A 15,242-nucleotide genomic window follows, 5' to 3' on the forward strand; every position below is an offset into this window, starting at 1 on the left:
TCTAGCTAAGAGCTTCTTGAAGTTTAGAAGACTGCCCACTACCCCTGCCGTGATAATTGTGATAAATATGTTTTTCTTAGAAAGAAGAGTGTCATCTTCCTGTTTTCTAAAGTCTCTTTATTCTTCAAACACCAAGACTCAGCCACCCATCATCACTACCATCATGACCACATCAACAGCAGCAATGAAGAGGGAAGTGATTCTTCCTGTCCTTATATGGAATCTGTGCTATACTACTGGGTTGTGCTTCTGTTCAGGTGAATGGAAAACCTATCTAGTAGGTAAAAAAACTCACAAGATGCTAACCAAGCCTTTTTGTTTTGTTTTTAACCAAAAAGAGATCCTTGTTTTTCTGTGTTTTAATTACACACATGCTGTTCTTTAGAAAGGACCACAAAATACACAAAGATTCCTGAAATAAAGAGTCAACCTTTCCCCAGATCAGAACTCAGTACTAACAGTCATACAAAATATGTAAACTTGTCATAAGTTGCAAAAAACAGACCATAGTCCAGTCAGTAACAATATGCAAAAGATTCTTAAACACATTTGGACAAGTTACATCCGGGGCTTTCCCCCAGGCATAAAAATGACCAGTTGACAAATGTATAACTGGCAACTATCTCCAGTTACTTATTTTAAAAGCTTATCAATTCTCATAAGATTTTAACATGAAAAATCAAGGCCCACTCTATTTTCATACTTATTGTGATATTTGATCAAGTTGTGTATCTTTTTTTATAAAGTTCAACAGGCTACATACCAATTCTTTCTGATGTCTGAAACGTAAAAAAATATTCTGTGAGAACTTTTCAAATAAATAGATTTACCTACCAAAACCAACTCTACATTGCATGTACTGATCTCTATATTTTGCCAGCCCTTATATAAACTCTTGTCAGGGATCCTAACATTCAAAATCACTGAGAACATTGCTACTTTTTAAAAATATGATGATGTCATCTGAGTCCTGGAAAGAATTGTTCTCTGGCGATTGATTTTGTACCTTTAGGTCTAGAGTATTCTTATAATTTATTTCTTACCCTACCCTAACCCTAGGTTGTTCAGGGGCTATGCTGTCATGTTAATTCCCCCAACTCTCCAATGCTGCCTTCCACTTGTAGTTGAGAGCCTTTCTTGTCCCTTCAGAGAACAGGCTTTGCCAGCAGCCCTGGGTTCCGATTCTGGCTTCTCCACTTAGTAACCATGTGACACTGGGAAAGTTATTCGATTTGTCAAGGTCTCAGAGTCTTTGCCCATAGCTGGAGGTAGTAATAATCTCTGCCTCCCAGGGCTGCCAGGGTTTAATAAGACTGTGTGCAATTACTTAGCATGGTGCCTGGTACATAGTGAGCACTTGTTCATTTGTCAACATCATGTTTAGGGCCTGAGAACTTAGGACCTTTACCTAATTAATGGCTTCTTTGGAAATGAGCTTGGGGGCAAGTCTGTCTTCTCCCCTGTGCTATAAGCTCTATGAAAGCAAGGCCTGGGTCTGACTTATTAACCACTGCATTCCCAGGCTTAGCAAATCCCTTGGCATTGTGTTAAAGATACATTTACTAACTGAATAGACAGGTGACTGAGTAAACAAATAAAAGAATGAATGAAAGTTCATGTCGTGCCTAAGGAGGTCACCAGCAAGACACTGTTATTGGGTTTAGGAGGCAGGGGGACTTATGAGAGATATCCTGAGACCCTACCCATCTTAGTTTTGACCCTTGGTGTCCCCAGTTTGCAGTTTCAGTGGGGATTTCTCTAAGGATAGGAATGATCTTCAGATACTTGGAAGATGCGCACTTATGATTCAAGGACAAAACACTGTACTTTGGTGCTAGAGAAAGTATTTTGGAAAGTATCAGAGGAAAACCCACACAATAACTAAAAGTAAAAATAATACCTCACCCAGATTTGCCCCGAAGTCACAAGTTAAAAGATATACTTAGCACAGACAGGCATGCCTCATATGTCTGTCTCATCTACGCAACCTTGACGTAGCTAGGCAGGCTGTTTCCAAATGTACACAATGCTGATATCATATTTTTTAAATATATATTTTATTGAATTTAGAGAGAGGAAGGAAGAGAGAGAAAGAGACAGAAACATCAGTGATGGGAGAGAGTCATTGATCAGCTGCCTCCTGCAAGCCTCCAACTGGGGATCGAGCCCGCAACCCGGGCATGTGCCCTGACCGGGAATCGATTCGTGATCTGAATCATAGGTTGATGCTCAATGGCTGAGCCACGCCGGCCAAGCTGATATAATATTTTTAATTTAAAAGAAACAATGCATGTTCTTGCTTTAAATCTCATGACACAAGGAAGTCTTTTTCTAGTCACCAGAAGAAATTCTGAAATCTGCTGATACTTCATTATAACAAAGGTGAGTAGGGGAGACAAGAAAAGAGGAAGTAGAAAAAGAATGGGGGAGTAACAGAATCTAAAGAAACATGTAATACGTGTGGAGATATTTTATAATTCTACATACTTTGTACTGCATCTTGTCCTTAGGAGGTGCTTAATAAATAGACTTAATAAACTAATTAATATGAAGAGAGTGGTAAAAACATAAAAGATTTTTTTTTAAAAGGAAAAAGAGAGTGCAGAGAGAGAAAATAAGTAAACTAACATAAAGCGTGGAAGAGGGGGATGGAAAGAGAATAGTAAGAAAGAACACAGAAAGGGAGGGAAAGGAAGAGAGAACTGGTGAAATGGGTAGAGAAATGTGTGTACGTAGTATATAGTGTGTGAATGTGTGTCAGAGAGGCAGGGAGAGACTGAAATTAAAACATGTAAACTAGGACTTGAAAAGAAAAGAATGGAGGAATGGTTGAAGGCTATAGGAAAGCAAGAGCAATTGTGGGAACGATTTAGGGTTTGTAAATTGTCCCAATTCTTTCAAAAACTTTTTATACCACCTCTTGCATCTTGCATCACCCTCTTGGTCTTTAAATTTGGCTACTAACGGGAAATCTAATTTGTATATTGTGTCTGATTTATGTCTCCTTAATCCCTCTATTCACTCTTCAGATGCTTTCTTGGAAACAGAACATTATATTTTAATAAGGCTAACCCCATAAAATGTCATATTGCCTTGAACTTTAAGGTGGTTTGAAATTCAACCCAAGGCTTGAGAATGAAAGAGTAAATTTAGCAGAGACCTGGTTCTTAGTCCAGAAGCATACCAGCCTGATGCACTTGGCATTACATGTTCTCTGGACAGTGACCACAGTTAAAGCATAAATGATGGAAGAGAGGGGCCCACATTGCCTTTATTTGCAAAAGCAATTATACATTGGAGATTTGGTGAGTTACCTGTGATGGGTGCAGCTAATTCAGGCCACATCTAGGAAGTAATAATTATTACTGCACTTAAAAAATAAATTTTATGACTTACTAAAAGAGACTATGTTTACATATAAGCAAGTCCTTTAACCCTTCAGAATTCTCCATCTGTTAAAAGGAATGGTATTAGACAAGGAAGTGTTTTCTTGCTTCAGCCTGAGCAACACCACTTATATTGGTCTAAATCTGGGGCTTCTGAGTTAAATTGTGTTCGGAGAAAGGATTTTGACATAAAGGCATTGCAAAACCACCACACCAGATAATCCCTCTCCCAGCCACCTGTCCTCCAGAGGAAGACACCAGCATTCTAACTTTGCACTACAAGGCCCCATCACAAAGCCTTCTCCTCCCCTCCATCATTCCACACTCTAATCCCAGTCCCTCCCTTTGCCCTCCCATGTCTTTCTGGGGCCTCATATTAATCCTGCCCCCTACACTCTGGCCAAGTATTTATTGAGCATCTACTATGTACTGGTTATTGTTCTAGGAACCAGGCATATATCAGTGAGCAAAACAAAGATCCCTGTGCAGCTTACATTGCAGCAGGTAGAGATGGACAATAAATAATAAACTTAGAAAATAAGTTATAGAGTCCATCAGGTGGTGATAAGTGGTATGAGAAGAAGAAAAAGTCAAGCAGAGTGGGTGACTAAGAGACAAGGACTCATGTTAAAAAGGAGGTTTCTTGCCTAGCCGGTGTGGCTTAGTGGTTGAGCATCGACCTATGATCTAAGAGATTGGGATTTGAATCCCAGTCAGGGCACATGCCCAGGTTGCAGGTTCGATCCCTAGCAGAGGGTGTGCAGGAGGCAGCCAATCAGAGTACTCTCTCTTATCATTGATGTTTCTCTATCTCTCTCCCTCTCCCTTCCTCTCTCTGAAATCAATAAAAATATATATATATTTTTTTTTTAAAAAAAAGGAGGGTTTTTGGCCCTGGCCAGCTAGCTCAGTTGGTTAGAGTGTCATCCTGATATACCAAGGTAGTGGGTTCAATTCCTAGTTGGGGCACATACAAGAATCAACCAATGAATGTATAAATAAGTGGAACAACAAAATGATGGGTTTTTTCCTCTCTCTTCCTCTCTATTTCTCTCTAAAATCAATAAATAAAAATTTTTAAAAAAGAAGAAAAAAAAAGAGGAGGACTCTTGGCCCCATTTCTAGGGTTCCACATAAGAAATCTACCTATGCCAGGCCAGGCATGGCTCAGCGGTTGAGCATCGACCTAGGATCCAGGCGATCAGGGTTCGATTCCCGGTCAGGGCACATGCCCGGGTTGCAGGCTGGGTCCCCAGTCGGGGGCGTGCAGGAGGCAGCTGATCAGTGACTCTCTCATCATTGATGTTTCTATCTCTCTCTCTCCCTCTCCTTTCCTCTCTCTGAAATCAATAAAGATATATTTTTAAAAAAAGAAAGAAAAGAAAAATAAATCTACCTAACCCAGCCTGGCCTTTTACATACTATCCTATCGTCAGAGTTCTTGGAGGGCACGGTACAGACAGCAGTCGATAAACAGCCACACTTGTGATTTCCCAGGCTCCCTTGCAGTTAGGTCAGGCTCATGTGACTCACGCTGGCCAATGAAATGTGAGAGAAAGAAGTCGTTAAAAGTCAGCTTGTCTCTTTCATCTCATCCTTACTCTAATGTGCTGACCTTCTAGGTTATTAGTCTAGGCACCATGGCTACAAGATGAAGAAGGCCACCCAGTGTGCATCAGAACATGGCATGAGCAAGAAATAAGCTTTTACTGTTTATGCCACTGAGATTTCCGGGTTGTCTGTAACTGAATCATAGTGTAGGCTATCTGTGCTGATATCTCTGAGAGAAAGTGAACTGAGTAATTACAACAAACATTTTCTGCTTTTTAATGGTAAAGAAAACTAAAAATCATGACTTTTTACCTCCTCATAAGTTGACAGAGGTAGGAAGGTACAATAGCAGCAGGAAAGAAGTGAGTAATGGGAGATTATATTTCGGTTGCCCATTTAGGACTCCATAAATATTCTATGAGGTATTTTAAGCAAGTATTTTCATTTATGAACACAATTTACTTTTCTTGGATTCACATAACAGTAAAATTTCTTTGAAAAAATTACTTGGTAGAAAATGTGTAATTTGTTTTTAATGTAATCAAAATATTTCTTGGGCCATTCAAAGTTTCCTAGCTATTTCCCTGTCTTAAATCTCAAACTGGAGGAATTTTTTTTTTTTCTATAAACATTTGCTATAACAGTACTCTTTTAAGAGAGATTAGAATATCAACAGAATCCAGATGCAGTTTGCAAGTAAATGCGAAGCACAGGCAACATAAACTCTAAGCTGTGCATTGGAGAAAGTTTATAACGTAAGTTTACCTGCTCTTTAACTCATGGGATCATACTAAGACCCTTGTCCACATTTCCCTCTAGTGGACTCCAAAGATAACATTTTGGAAGATGGTCTCAAACTCATAAAGATTTGTTAACAAATAAAACCAATCTGTATGTCACTATTGATATTTAAGGCCTGGCATTCAAGTGTGTAAAGTAAAAGACCATTGAGAGGCGGCAGGAAGGGCCCAAAGGTTCCACAGCCTGTTATGGTGCCTACCGCCCTACTATTAATGACTCTTCCTTGGACTCTTGAAGGATTTTGTTTTTCTGTGACAGCTGGAACAGAAAAGAACAAGACATAGCTGGGAGAGAACAGGCAGGGGAAAGTCCATGCTGAGGAGCAGGGGACTGGGTTGAATGGTATGAAGATGGTGATAACAAAACTGTGGTCTAAAATAAAGGGCAACAGACAGGATTCTCAGGGAATGGGGAGGGGGAAGAGAGCAACCAAAGAAACTTAGATGCACATATGCATAACCCATGGACACAGACAATAGTGTAGTGAAGGCCTGGGGAGGGGACAGGATTGGGGAGGGGAAGCATCAATGAAGGGGAAAAGGGGGACATCTATAATACTTCCAGCAATAAAGATAAACTTTTAAAAATATAAAATTAAATTAAATTAAATTAAATTAAATTAAAATAAAATAATAAAATAAAGGACAACAGCTGACCGACTGATTAATAAGTCAGAATATTCTTCCTAAACACCTACTATTTTTAAGACATTATGCCAGGCACTGTGAAAGGCACAGAAATACATGAGGCAGGATTACGTCTTCACGAAGTTTTCAGCCTAGCATTTGGTCTTTGTTACGGAGTCAGAGAATGAAGGAATGGTTAGACCTAGAGCTAGGGAAAAAAGTGGCCTGTATTCATGCTCAGCAAGTCTGCATGGGGCGCCAGGAGGCCAAGGCAAGGCAAGTAAGGGTGTCGTGGGACTAGTGGGAACACAGTCTGGAGAAGAGGAAACAAGGGTAAAGTGAACGGTGAGCTGTTAACGTCATGCTCCCTCGGTAAACACTTTTACTCTTTAGCGTGAGAAGAGATTACAGGCTCTGATGCCTGGAGAATTTTATGTCCTTTCACCAAATAAAAAATAAACAAACCATAAATTGGATTTCAGATAATTAGTTGGTTACTATTTTTGTTACAAAAGCTTTTTGATTTTGAGATTTTTGTTTGTCTATTTTAAAAACTCACCATCAAACTTTGCAAGTCTCCTAATATCTTCTCCAAGTTCTGAGGTAACTGGTAGCGCATGGCGAACTTTAAGGTTAGTTTCCCTGTGAAATTAATTGACATGACATGAATTTTTATATGGAACAGCCCAACAGCACCTTACACAAAGCAATCAGGGGGTGCAGCACATGCAAAATTCAACACAAGAGATTCAAGGAACTCCCTTTGAATGTCATTTGCATCTCTCCCACTGTCTCAGGAAAGTGGACAGGGCTTTGCCGGCTCCCAAGAATTGGCATTCAACCCGCTGCACATCTGTATAACAACACAGTAATCTGTTTTGCTATTTGAAAGAACAGAGGACATAATAAATATGGTTTCATTCGAACCTACTCGGATATCATGCATGAGTTACAAAACACAATAGGAACACAAACACAATTGCCAAATAAAGAAGGCCAGTATCGCTCCACAGTCTATTATCTACATTGGAGTTTTACTTGCAAAAAATGGTCATGGCTAATTTCACAGTAGCTGAAATTTCAATGGGAAAAGGAATACAGCTTTCTTTTTCTTGGAAAATCAAGCTAAGAATCCCATAATTCTAAACTCAAACAACCAAACAGGAACTCAGCAAGTCACAGGGAGCTGGTCATCTTCTTCCAGGCAGGACCACACATACTTTGGACAGATGGCTGCTCTCTGGTGTTCATGAAATGACCAGCAGTGAAGATTCTATGACCGTCACTCACATCTTGCGTTTAAGAGCTTGCCATGCCAGTTTTCTCATTGAGTTCAACTGAATTCTCTTCTACTGGAGCTTCTCTGTCAGAGTTCTGTCTTTTATGAAAATGTTTAGTAGTGGGTTCATTCAGTCAACAAATACTGATAGAATACACACCATGATACTCAATGCTACCCCACAAGGGTTATTGTCCTCTTGAGGGAATCAAGTGGTAGATAACAAAACAAATATCACCTTTTAGAAGTACATGTCAAACCATGAAGTCATAGAATTTAGAGAATCAAGGAGCAGATACCTGAGATGGCATTTAGTCTAAACTTCCCATAAATGAGTTTCACAAAGATGTTAAGACAATATGAACCCAACTCAAGGAATGCCCATTGATAAGATAGCTTTCTCAAGAAGGTTGTATGTACAATTGAAGTTACTTTGTTTAAGAGCAATCTCATTGATCAAAATCTATGAATTCCTAGGAGGGGAAGATGAGTAGGGATTGAGACACTAAACTTCATAACTGAAGCAGAAATTGACCTGGGCTTGATGGACAAGAGTGAGATAGTGGTGCTGAGAATAAAGGACTAACGTGTCCATTCAGTTAAACAACTTTTCAAATACTAAAGCAGTCACACCAAGTAGGCCAGACAGTCTTCATTTCTTTACCCTACTCAATACATCATCTTTCATCAAAATTTTTCATTTTAAGTTATTTTCTCAGGATTCTCTTCAATATCTTACTTCCATCTTCAGATGTAGAAACTAAAGGGGGAAAGTAGTCACACATATGCCTTATGATAAAAATATATACATTTTCTAAGACTCCAGATTAATACCTTCATTGTCATGTCATACTTTTTCTTAGTCTGCCTCATATCTTGATAAACTTCCAAATAATTTTCAGCATGTGAAACAATACAGAAAGATCTTGTGTGCCCTTTACTTGGTTTCCCCTAGTGGTAAAGTCTTACAAAGCTATATCACAATTTCATAACCAGGAAATTGACATTGACACAGTCAAGATAAAGAGCATCTCCATCACCACAGAGATTCTTCGGGTTGGCCTTGAAGCCACACCCTCTTCCCTGTTTCCTGGCAACCACTAGTCTGTTGTCTATTTCTGTAATTTTGCCGTTTCAAGAATGTTATATAAATGGAAGAATATAGTATGTTACCTTTTGGAAGTGGTTTTTATGACTCAACATAAATCTCTGAAGATTTATTCAGATTGTTTCATATATCAATAGTTCACTCTTTTTATTGCTCAGTAGTATTTCATGACATGGATATACCATAGAATATTCAACCATTCACATGTCAAAGGGCATATAAATTGTTTCTAGCTTAGGGATGTTACAAATAAAGCTGCCATAAACATCTGTATACAAATTTTCATGTAATTATAAGTCTTCATTTCCCTGGGATAAATGCCCAGAAATGAAACTGCTGGGTTGTATGATAGTTGCATGCTTAGTTTTTTAAGAAACTGCCAAACTGTTTTCCAGAGTAATCGTAACATTTTACATTCCCACCAGCAATGTGTGTGTGAGTGATCCCGTTTCTCTGCATCCTTGCCAGCCTTTGGAGTTGCCGCTATTTTTTTTATTTGCTCCATTCTGATAGGTATGTGGTGATATCTTATTGTTTTAATTTTCCTAATGGCTAATGATGTTGAATATATTTTCATGTGCTTAGTTGCCATCTGTATGTCATCTTTGGTGAAATGTTTCTTCATATCATTTGCCAATTTTCTAATTAAATTGCTTGGGATTTTTTATTATTGAGTTTTGAGCATTTTTCACATATTCAAGATACAAGTCCTTTGTCAGATAAGTGGTTTTTAAATATTTTCTCCTAGTGTATAGTTTATTTCTTCTTCCTGTTAACTGGTCAATTGTACAGCAAAAGCTTTTAATTTGATGAAGACCAGTTTACCTAATTTTCCTTTTATGGGTCATGAATTTTGTGTCAAGTCTAAGTACTCTGAATAGCCTTAGATCTTGAAGAGTTTCCCCTACGTTTCTCTCTACCAGTTTTATAGTTTTATGTTTTACATTTGAATTCAATTTCTCTAATAATTATAAGGCTATTTAAATTATCTATTTCATATTGGATTAGTTGTAAAAGCTTGTTTTTTGACAAAGTGGTCTATTTCATCTGTGTTGTTAAATTTATGTGTATAGAGTTGTTTGTCGTGTTTCTTTACCCTTCTGATGTCCACAGGATCTGTCATAATACCCCCTGGTTCATTCATGATATTGTTAATTTGTGTCTTCTCTTTTTTCTTTTTCAGTCTTGCTAAAGGTTTGTCAGTTTTATGATGTTTTCAAAGAACAAGCTTTTTTGTTTCATTGATTGTCTCTACTATTTTCCTGTTTTCAAGTTGATTAATTTCTGCTCTTGTTTTCATCTCCTTCCTTCTACTAGCTTTAGATTTTGCTATTTTCTATGTTCTTGAGATGAAGTGATTTGAGACCTTTTCTCTTTGCAATTGCATATTTATTGCTATAAATTTTTCTCTCCATCTGGGAGGCAGTCATTAAAACCATGGTCTCTTTTGTCAGGTTGCCAGGGTGAAGACTCTTTAGAAGAGTGAAGAGTGAAGACTCTTTAGAAGTTTGGGACAAATTACTTAGTCTCTCTAAGACTTGGTTCCTTCATTTTACAATGGGGCTTATATATAGTACCTACTTCAGGATTAAATGATAAAATCCATCTATAGAACATATATGGTATCCTTAAAACGTAAGCATTCAATAAATGTTCTTATGCCAGACAGACAAATTGAATCTACTGAAACAGAACTACTCTATGGTCTATAACGAATTTCTAAATATCAGTGTCAAAGCTGCATCATACTCCATTTCTCTTTTCTCTCCCCATGTCTTCCAGTTCCAAAAGGTCACCTTCTACAGTAACATTGGTCTTCTTTACTCAGATCTTGATTGCTACTCTGCTCATCTTCCTTGGAGAATAGCTTGAAATTAAAAACAATCCAACCAACCCAAAAAAGAACCCTTCTAAGGAATCTCAGTAAGAAATTCCTGTGTGATATTATTTACACATACATATTTGGTTCACTGTTTCTGAAAGAAAATAAATTCAAGGGAAAAAACAAGAGTTTTCAAAAAATCTCCAAAGCAATTTGCAAATGGACTGTGAAATTTGGACTCCTATTTCTTCCAAGAAAATAAAATGAAGAATAAGGATTGAGATTTAAGTTAAGTCCTGTTCCTAAAGCTATTACTCTTAAATAAATTAAAAGCCAATCAAATTAATTATACTAACTTTAATAACTTACCCATCAAGTTCAGCAGTTTCAATATAACAGAGGCCATATGGCTCACTACTTGATAGGAGAAGCAGATCAGCCTATTTTTTAAAATAAGGGTAAAGAATACTTGAGAAGGGAAGATTGGTTGAAAGCCTTCTATGTTGTATCATCCCTCCACCACTAATGAGCCAGTTGAGCCTTAGGGCAAAAGTAAGAGAAGTGAAATCCTGCTCCACCACCTGTCTGTTACATGCCCTGAATCAAACCCTCCCTCTGCTTACCTGTTCCTGTTTTGCACGCCCTTGACCATTAGAACATAAGCAAGGGCAGGGGATATAAAAAAGATAACCACTTCATTTACTTTTTTCCAAGAAATATATAAAATTCTGCTTTCTTGCTTTGATAATTATGGATAGAAAATATAAAACTTGCCCCAATAAATTAGATAAATGGAAATACTTATATGCATTTACTTTAATTCCTTTGTATTATTAAAGAGCAGGGGGCAGGCTAAGAAGATGGGGAAAGACAGAAGTGAAGTAGATGGAGGAAGTTGAAAACAATAGAAAACATAAAAGAGGCAAGGAAAATTTTAAAAGAGAGAAGTTAAAAGAAAATAAAAAATAATTTAGAAAAAAAAGATGGAGGGGTGTAAAGAAGAGGAAAGAAAAAATAAAGCAGGGACTAAGCAAGATAAAATAGAAAATCTAGTAAAAAACAGTGGAAAACATTTAGAGACTGAGTAGTTGTTCTCTCACAGAGATAAATCATTCTATGTCGCTGGACATTTGAGTTTTGGAAATAGCTTATCACAATTTAGTTTTAGAATTCTGTTACATTTCAATATTGAGAAGCTGTTTATTTTATGTCAAGTTTCAAATTTTATATTAAAATAAGGAGTTTTGTTTCCACATCTTAGCTATTGTAAATAATGCTGCAATGAACATATATCTTTTCAATTTAGTGTTTTTGTTTTCTTCAGATAAATGCTAATAAGTGGAATTACTGGTTTATCAATAGATAAATGGATAAAGAAGATGTAAAATAGATATGTATATATACGATTCAGTATTATTCAGCAATAAAAAAAGAATAAAATCTTGCCATGTGACAAAATGGAGGGGCCTACAGGATATTACACTAATGAAATGTCACACAGAAAAAGACAAATACTATATGATTTCATTTATATGTGGAATCTAAATACTAAATAAACAAAATAAAACAGAAACAGACTCATAGATACAGAGAACAAACTGATGGCTCCCAGAGGGGAGAAGGGTGGGAAGATGGGTGAAAAGGTGAAGGGTAACAGAGGTACAAACTGTTAGTTATAAAATAAATATGTCATGGGGGATATAATGTACAGCATAGGGACTATAGTCAATAATATCTTAATAACATTTTGCAATAACAGATGGCTACTAGACATATTGTGGTGATCACATCATAAGGTATATAAATGTAGAATCACTATGTTATATACCTGAAACTAATATAATATTGTATGTCAATTCTACTTTAATAAAAATTAAACAATAATAATGAATAAAATAAAGGTTTTTATGAAATTCTGAAGGATTTGAATGTCTGAAAAGAATTAACTAAAATTTTAGTAATTTATTTTGACACATAAGCCTAACAATTTTCTAGTTACATCAGTATTCCAAATCTGTAAAATTTTCTTACCTTTGTTTTTAAAAATATTAGAATTACGCCATTCTTAAGTCCTGAAAGTTAAATTTAGAATCAATCCACTCCTTTCATTGTCTCAAGCTTTTAAGTTTCCAACTCAAAAATAGACTCTGTGTGTGTGTGTGTGTGTGTGTGTGTGTGTGTGTGTATGTTGTCTAAATTGTTATAAAACAGGGTTTTAGGGAAAAAAGCAACTCTTGGTATAAACAGTCATCTTTCTCTGTATTTCATAATTATATTTGATCAGTGATAATAAGAATTAGAGAATTCTGGATGTCTTTTAAAATGATCCTTTTAAGCTTAGGGGAGGAGAGACATAGCCCAAAGAGCATGACATTCTATTGCTATCATCTTCATTGAAAGTTAAATATGAGAAATAAGACCAAGTTGAATTTTCAAAAACACTCTTCCCCCTTTAAAATCAAGCTGGGTGCCCAGCTGGGCATGGCTCAGCAGTTGAGCATCGACCTAGGATCCAGGAGATCGAGGTTTGATTCCCAATCCGGGCACATGCCCGGGTTGCGGGCTTGATCCCCACTAGAAGGCATGCAGGAGGCAGCCGATCAATGACTCTCTCATTAATGATGTTTCTCTCTCTCCCTTCCTCTCTCTGAAATCAATAAAGATATATTTTTAAAAAATAAAAAAATAAAATCAAGCTGAGTAATTTTGGCTCAAGAATGGTATGCACTCTTCGCACGTTCTCTCTATAGTGGATATGCTTAGGTTACATTGCAACAAGTCAGAAAATTACTTCTGCCACAAGAGGCTTTTGTGACTCATCCATAGAGGAAGAACCTTAATAATGCAAACCCATCTGTTCCTCAGGGCAGGGAAAGCATGGTTATCTTTTCTTCAAGTATAGTGCAAATTAACAGTATTAATTCCACCCGGCTGGCATGGCTCAGCGGTTGAGCATCGACCTAGGATCCAGGAGATCGAGGTTTGATTCCCAGTCAGGGCACATGCCCAGGTTGTGGGCTCGATCCCCAGCAGGGGGCCTGCAGGAGGCAGCTGATCAATGTCTCTCTCATCATTGATGTTTCTATCTCTCTCTCTCCCTCTCCCTTCCTCTCTGAAATCAATAAAGATATATTTTTTTAAAAAAAACACAACAGTATTAATTCCATTATTGAGGGATAGTATCCAAATTATGAGAGGATGAACTGTTTTTAAAGTATTCTGGAGCATTTTTAAAGCTCCTATTTATATCAAACTATTGTAAATCTTTTGTATCTATTAATTTAAATGATCCCAAAGGCGATAGACAAGGTGATAATCATTCAGCCTTATCTGAGTTACAATGTCATTGAAAGTAATCAATATGTCTTTTAATTTTTTATTGATATGAGAGAGAGAGAAGGCAGAGAGAGAAACATCAATTTGTTGTTCCACTTACTTACGCTTTTAGTGGTCGATTCTTGTATGTGCCCTGATCAGGGATCAAGCCCACAACCATGGTGTATCGGGACAATACTCTAACCAACTGACCTACCCAGCTAGGGCCACTATGTCTTTTAAAACATTTTATAATTGAGAATTTTTACGAATACATCTTGGCATTCCCTCTTTAATTACTCTGGATTAGTACAGATTTACTAAATTTGCAAATGTAAATACTGCAGTACATATGCTATTTTAATCTGAGATACATTATTTAAATACTCACAGCAACAAATTGGTTATTTTCCAATTTAATGATGTCTCCCACTTTGACATTCATCCATTTCTCATTCTGCAGCCTATGAACAAAAACAAAATTAATTTTCTTCAGGAACAGAAAAGAGTCCAGGGAATGTATTCACAATGGAGCATCACGTGACAAAAGAAGCAGACAAGGCTTTTCTAGAATGCTCAGTTCAAAGGACCTTACATGACAAAATCTTTTACCTGAGTGATGTGGGGACCAAGGCCCAGAGAAGTCAACTGATTTGCCCAAGGATTCCCAGCGAATTAGTGATCCCTGGGGCTCAACTCAAGATGGCTGGGTGCTCTTTCCACCACACCATGGTGCCAGCTTTATACAGAAGCTATGAATTCTTGCTTGCATTTCCCTCACCAGAACATTAAGGGGTTGGGGGTGGAGGGGTAAATTCAGTCACTGGCATTCTTTTCAAATTCTATTATTAATAAATGTTGAAACACCACTTCCATTGTCTCAGAAGTCTGTTTAACTGAAGGCAAGAAGTGAATGAGGAGACTAGTGTTATCGGAGAAAAGTGGGGGTGGTCTGTCCTCATTGCGAGTGGGAGTGGGGTTCTTAGGGTACTCCTGGAATAAGCATTTCTGGAGGTCCCCACAGGAGGATGAGCTATGGTAGAGAGCTTTATTTCCGTGGAATTACATCCCTTCAGCAAAGCTACAAGCAGAGTCAGTGCCCAGAGTTTCCTTTCCATGTTGGAGCCAGGTCCAGTACAGCATCAGGCTAGTTGCAGGCAATTAGCCCATTGTGTGTGGGAACCCACATGGCCGTGGGCCACGTGGGTGAACTCAAGGAAGCCCCACAAGCCTAGAGTCACACAAATCCCGAGAGTCCCAAGAGCAGCAAGAGCACAAGAATACAAGAGAGCAAACTCCCCTGTTGAGGAGATTAAATATCCCAAATTTCATGCCCTTGCAGTGGCCAAGCACC

The 15,242-nt window shown here is 37.6% G+C and overlaps 1 protein-coding gene across 2 annotated transcripts in view; it reads right to left on the minus strand.

Moving 5' to 3' along the window:
• ATP8B4 (ATPase phospholipid transporting 8B4 (putative)) overlaps window positions 1–15,242 on the minus strand; it is a 189,160-nt gene that overhangs the window by 89,857 nt on the left and 84,061 nt on the right. For both annotated transcript variants that reach the window (XM_081140667.1, XM_081140668.1), the window contains 3 exons: window positions 14,280–14,352; window positions 10,943–11,013; window positions 6,924–7,006 (listed from right to left, as the gene is read on the minus strand). In XM_081140667.1, the coding sequence (XP_080996793.1) occupies window positions 6,924–7,006; window positions 10,943–11,013; window positions 14,280–14,352 (227 nt within the window). The remainder of the gene's footprint in view (window positions 1–6,923; window positions 7,007–10,942; window positions 11,014–14,279; window positions 14,353–15,242) is intronic.

Source organism: Miniopterus schreibersii, assembly GCF_964146895.1.
Source record: "Miniopterus schreibersii genome assembly, chromosome: 1".
NCBI lineage: Eukaryota > Metazoa > Chordata > Mammalia > Chiroptera > Miniopteridae > Miniopterus > Miniopterus schreibersii.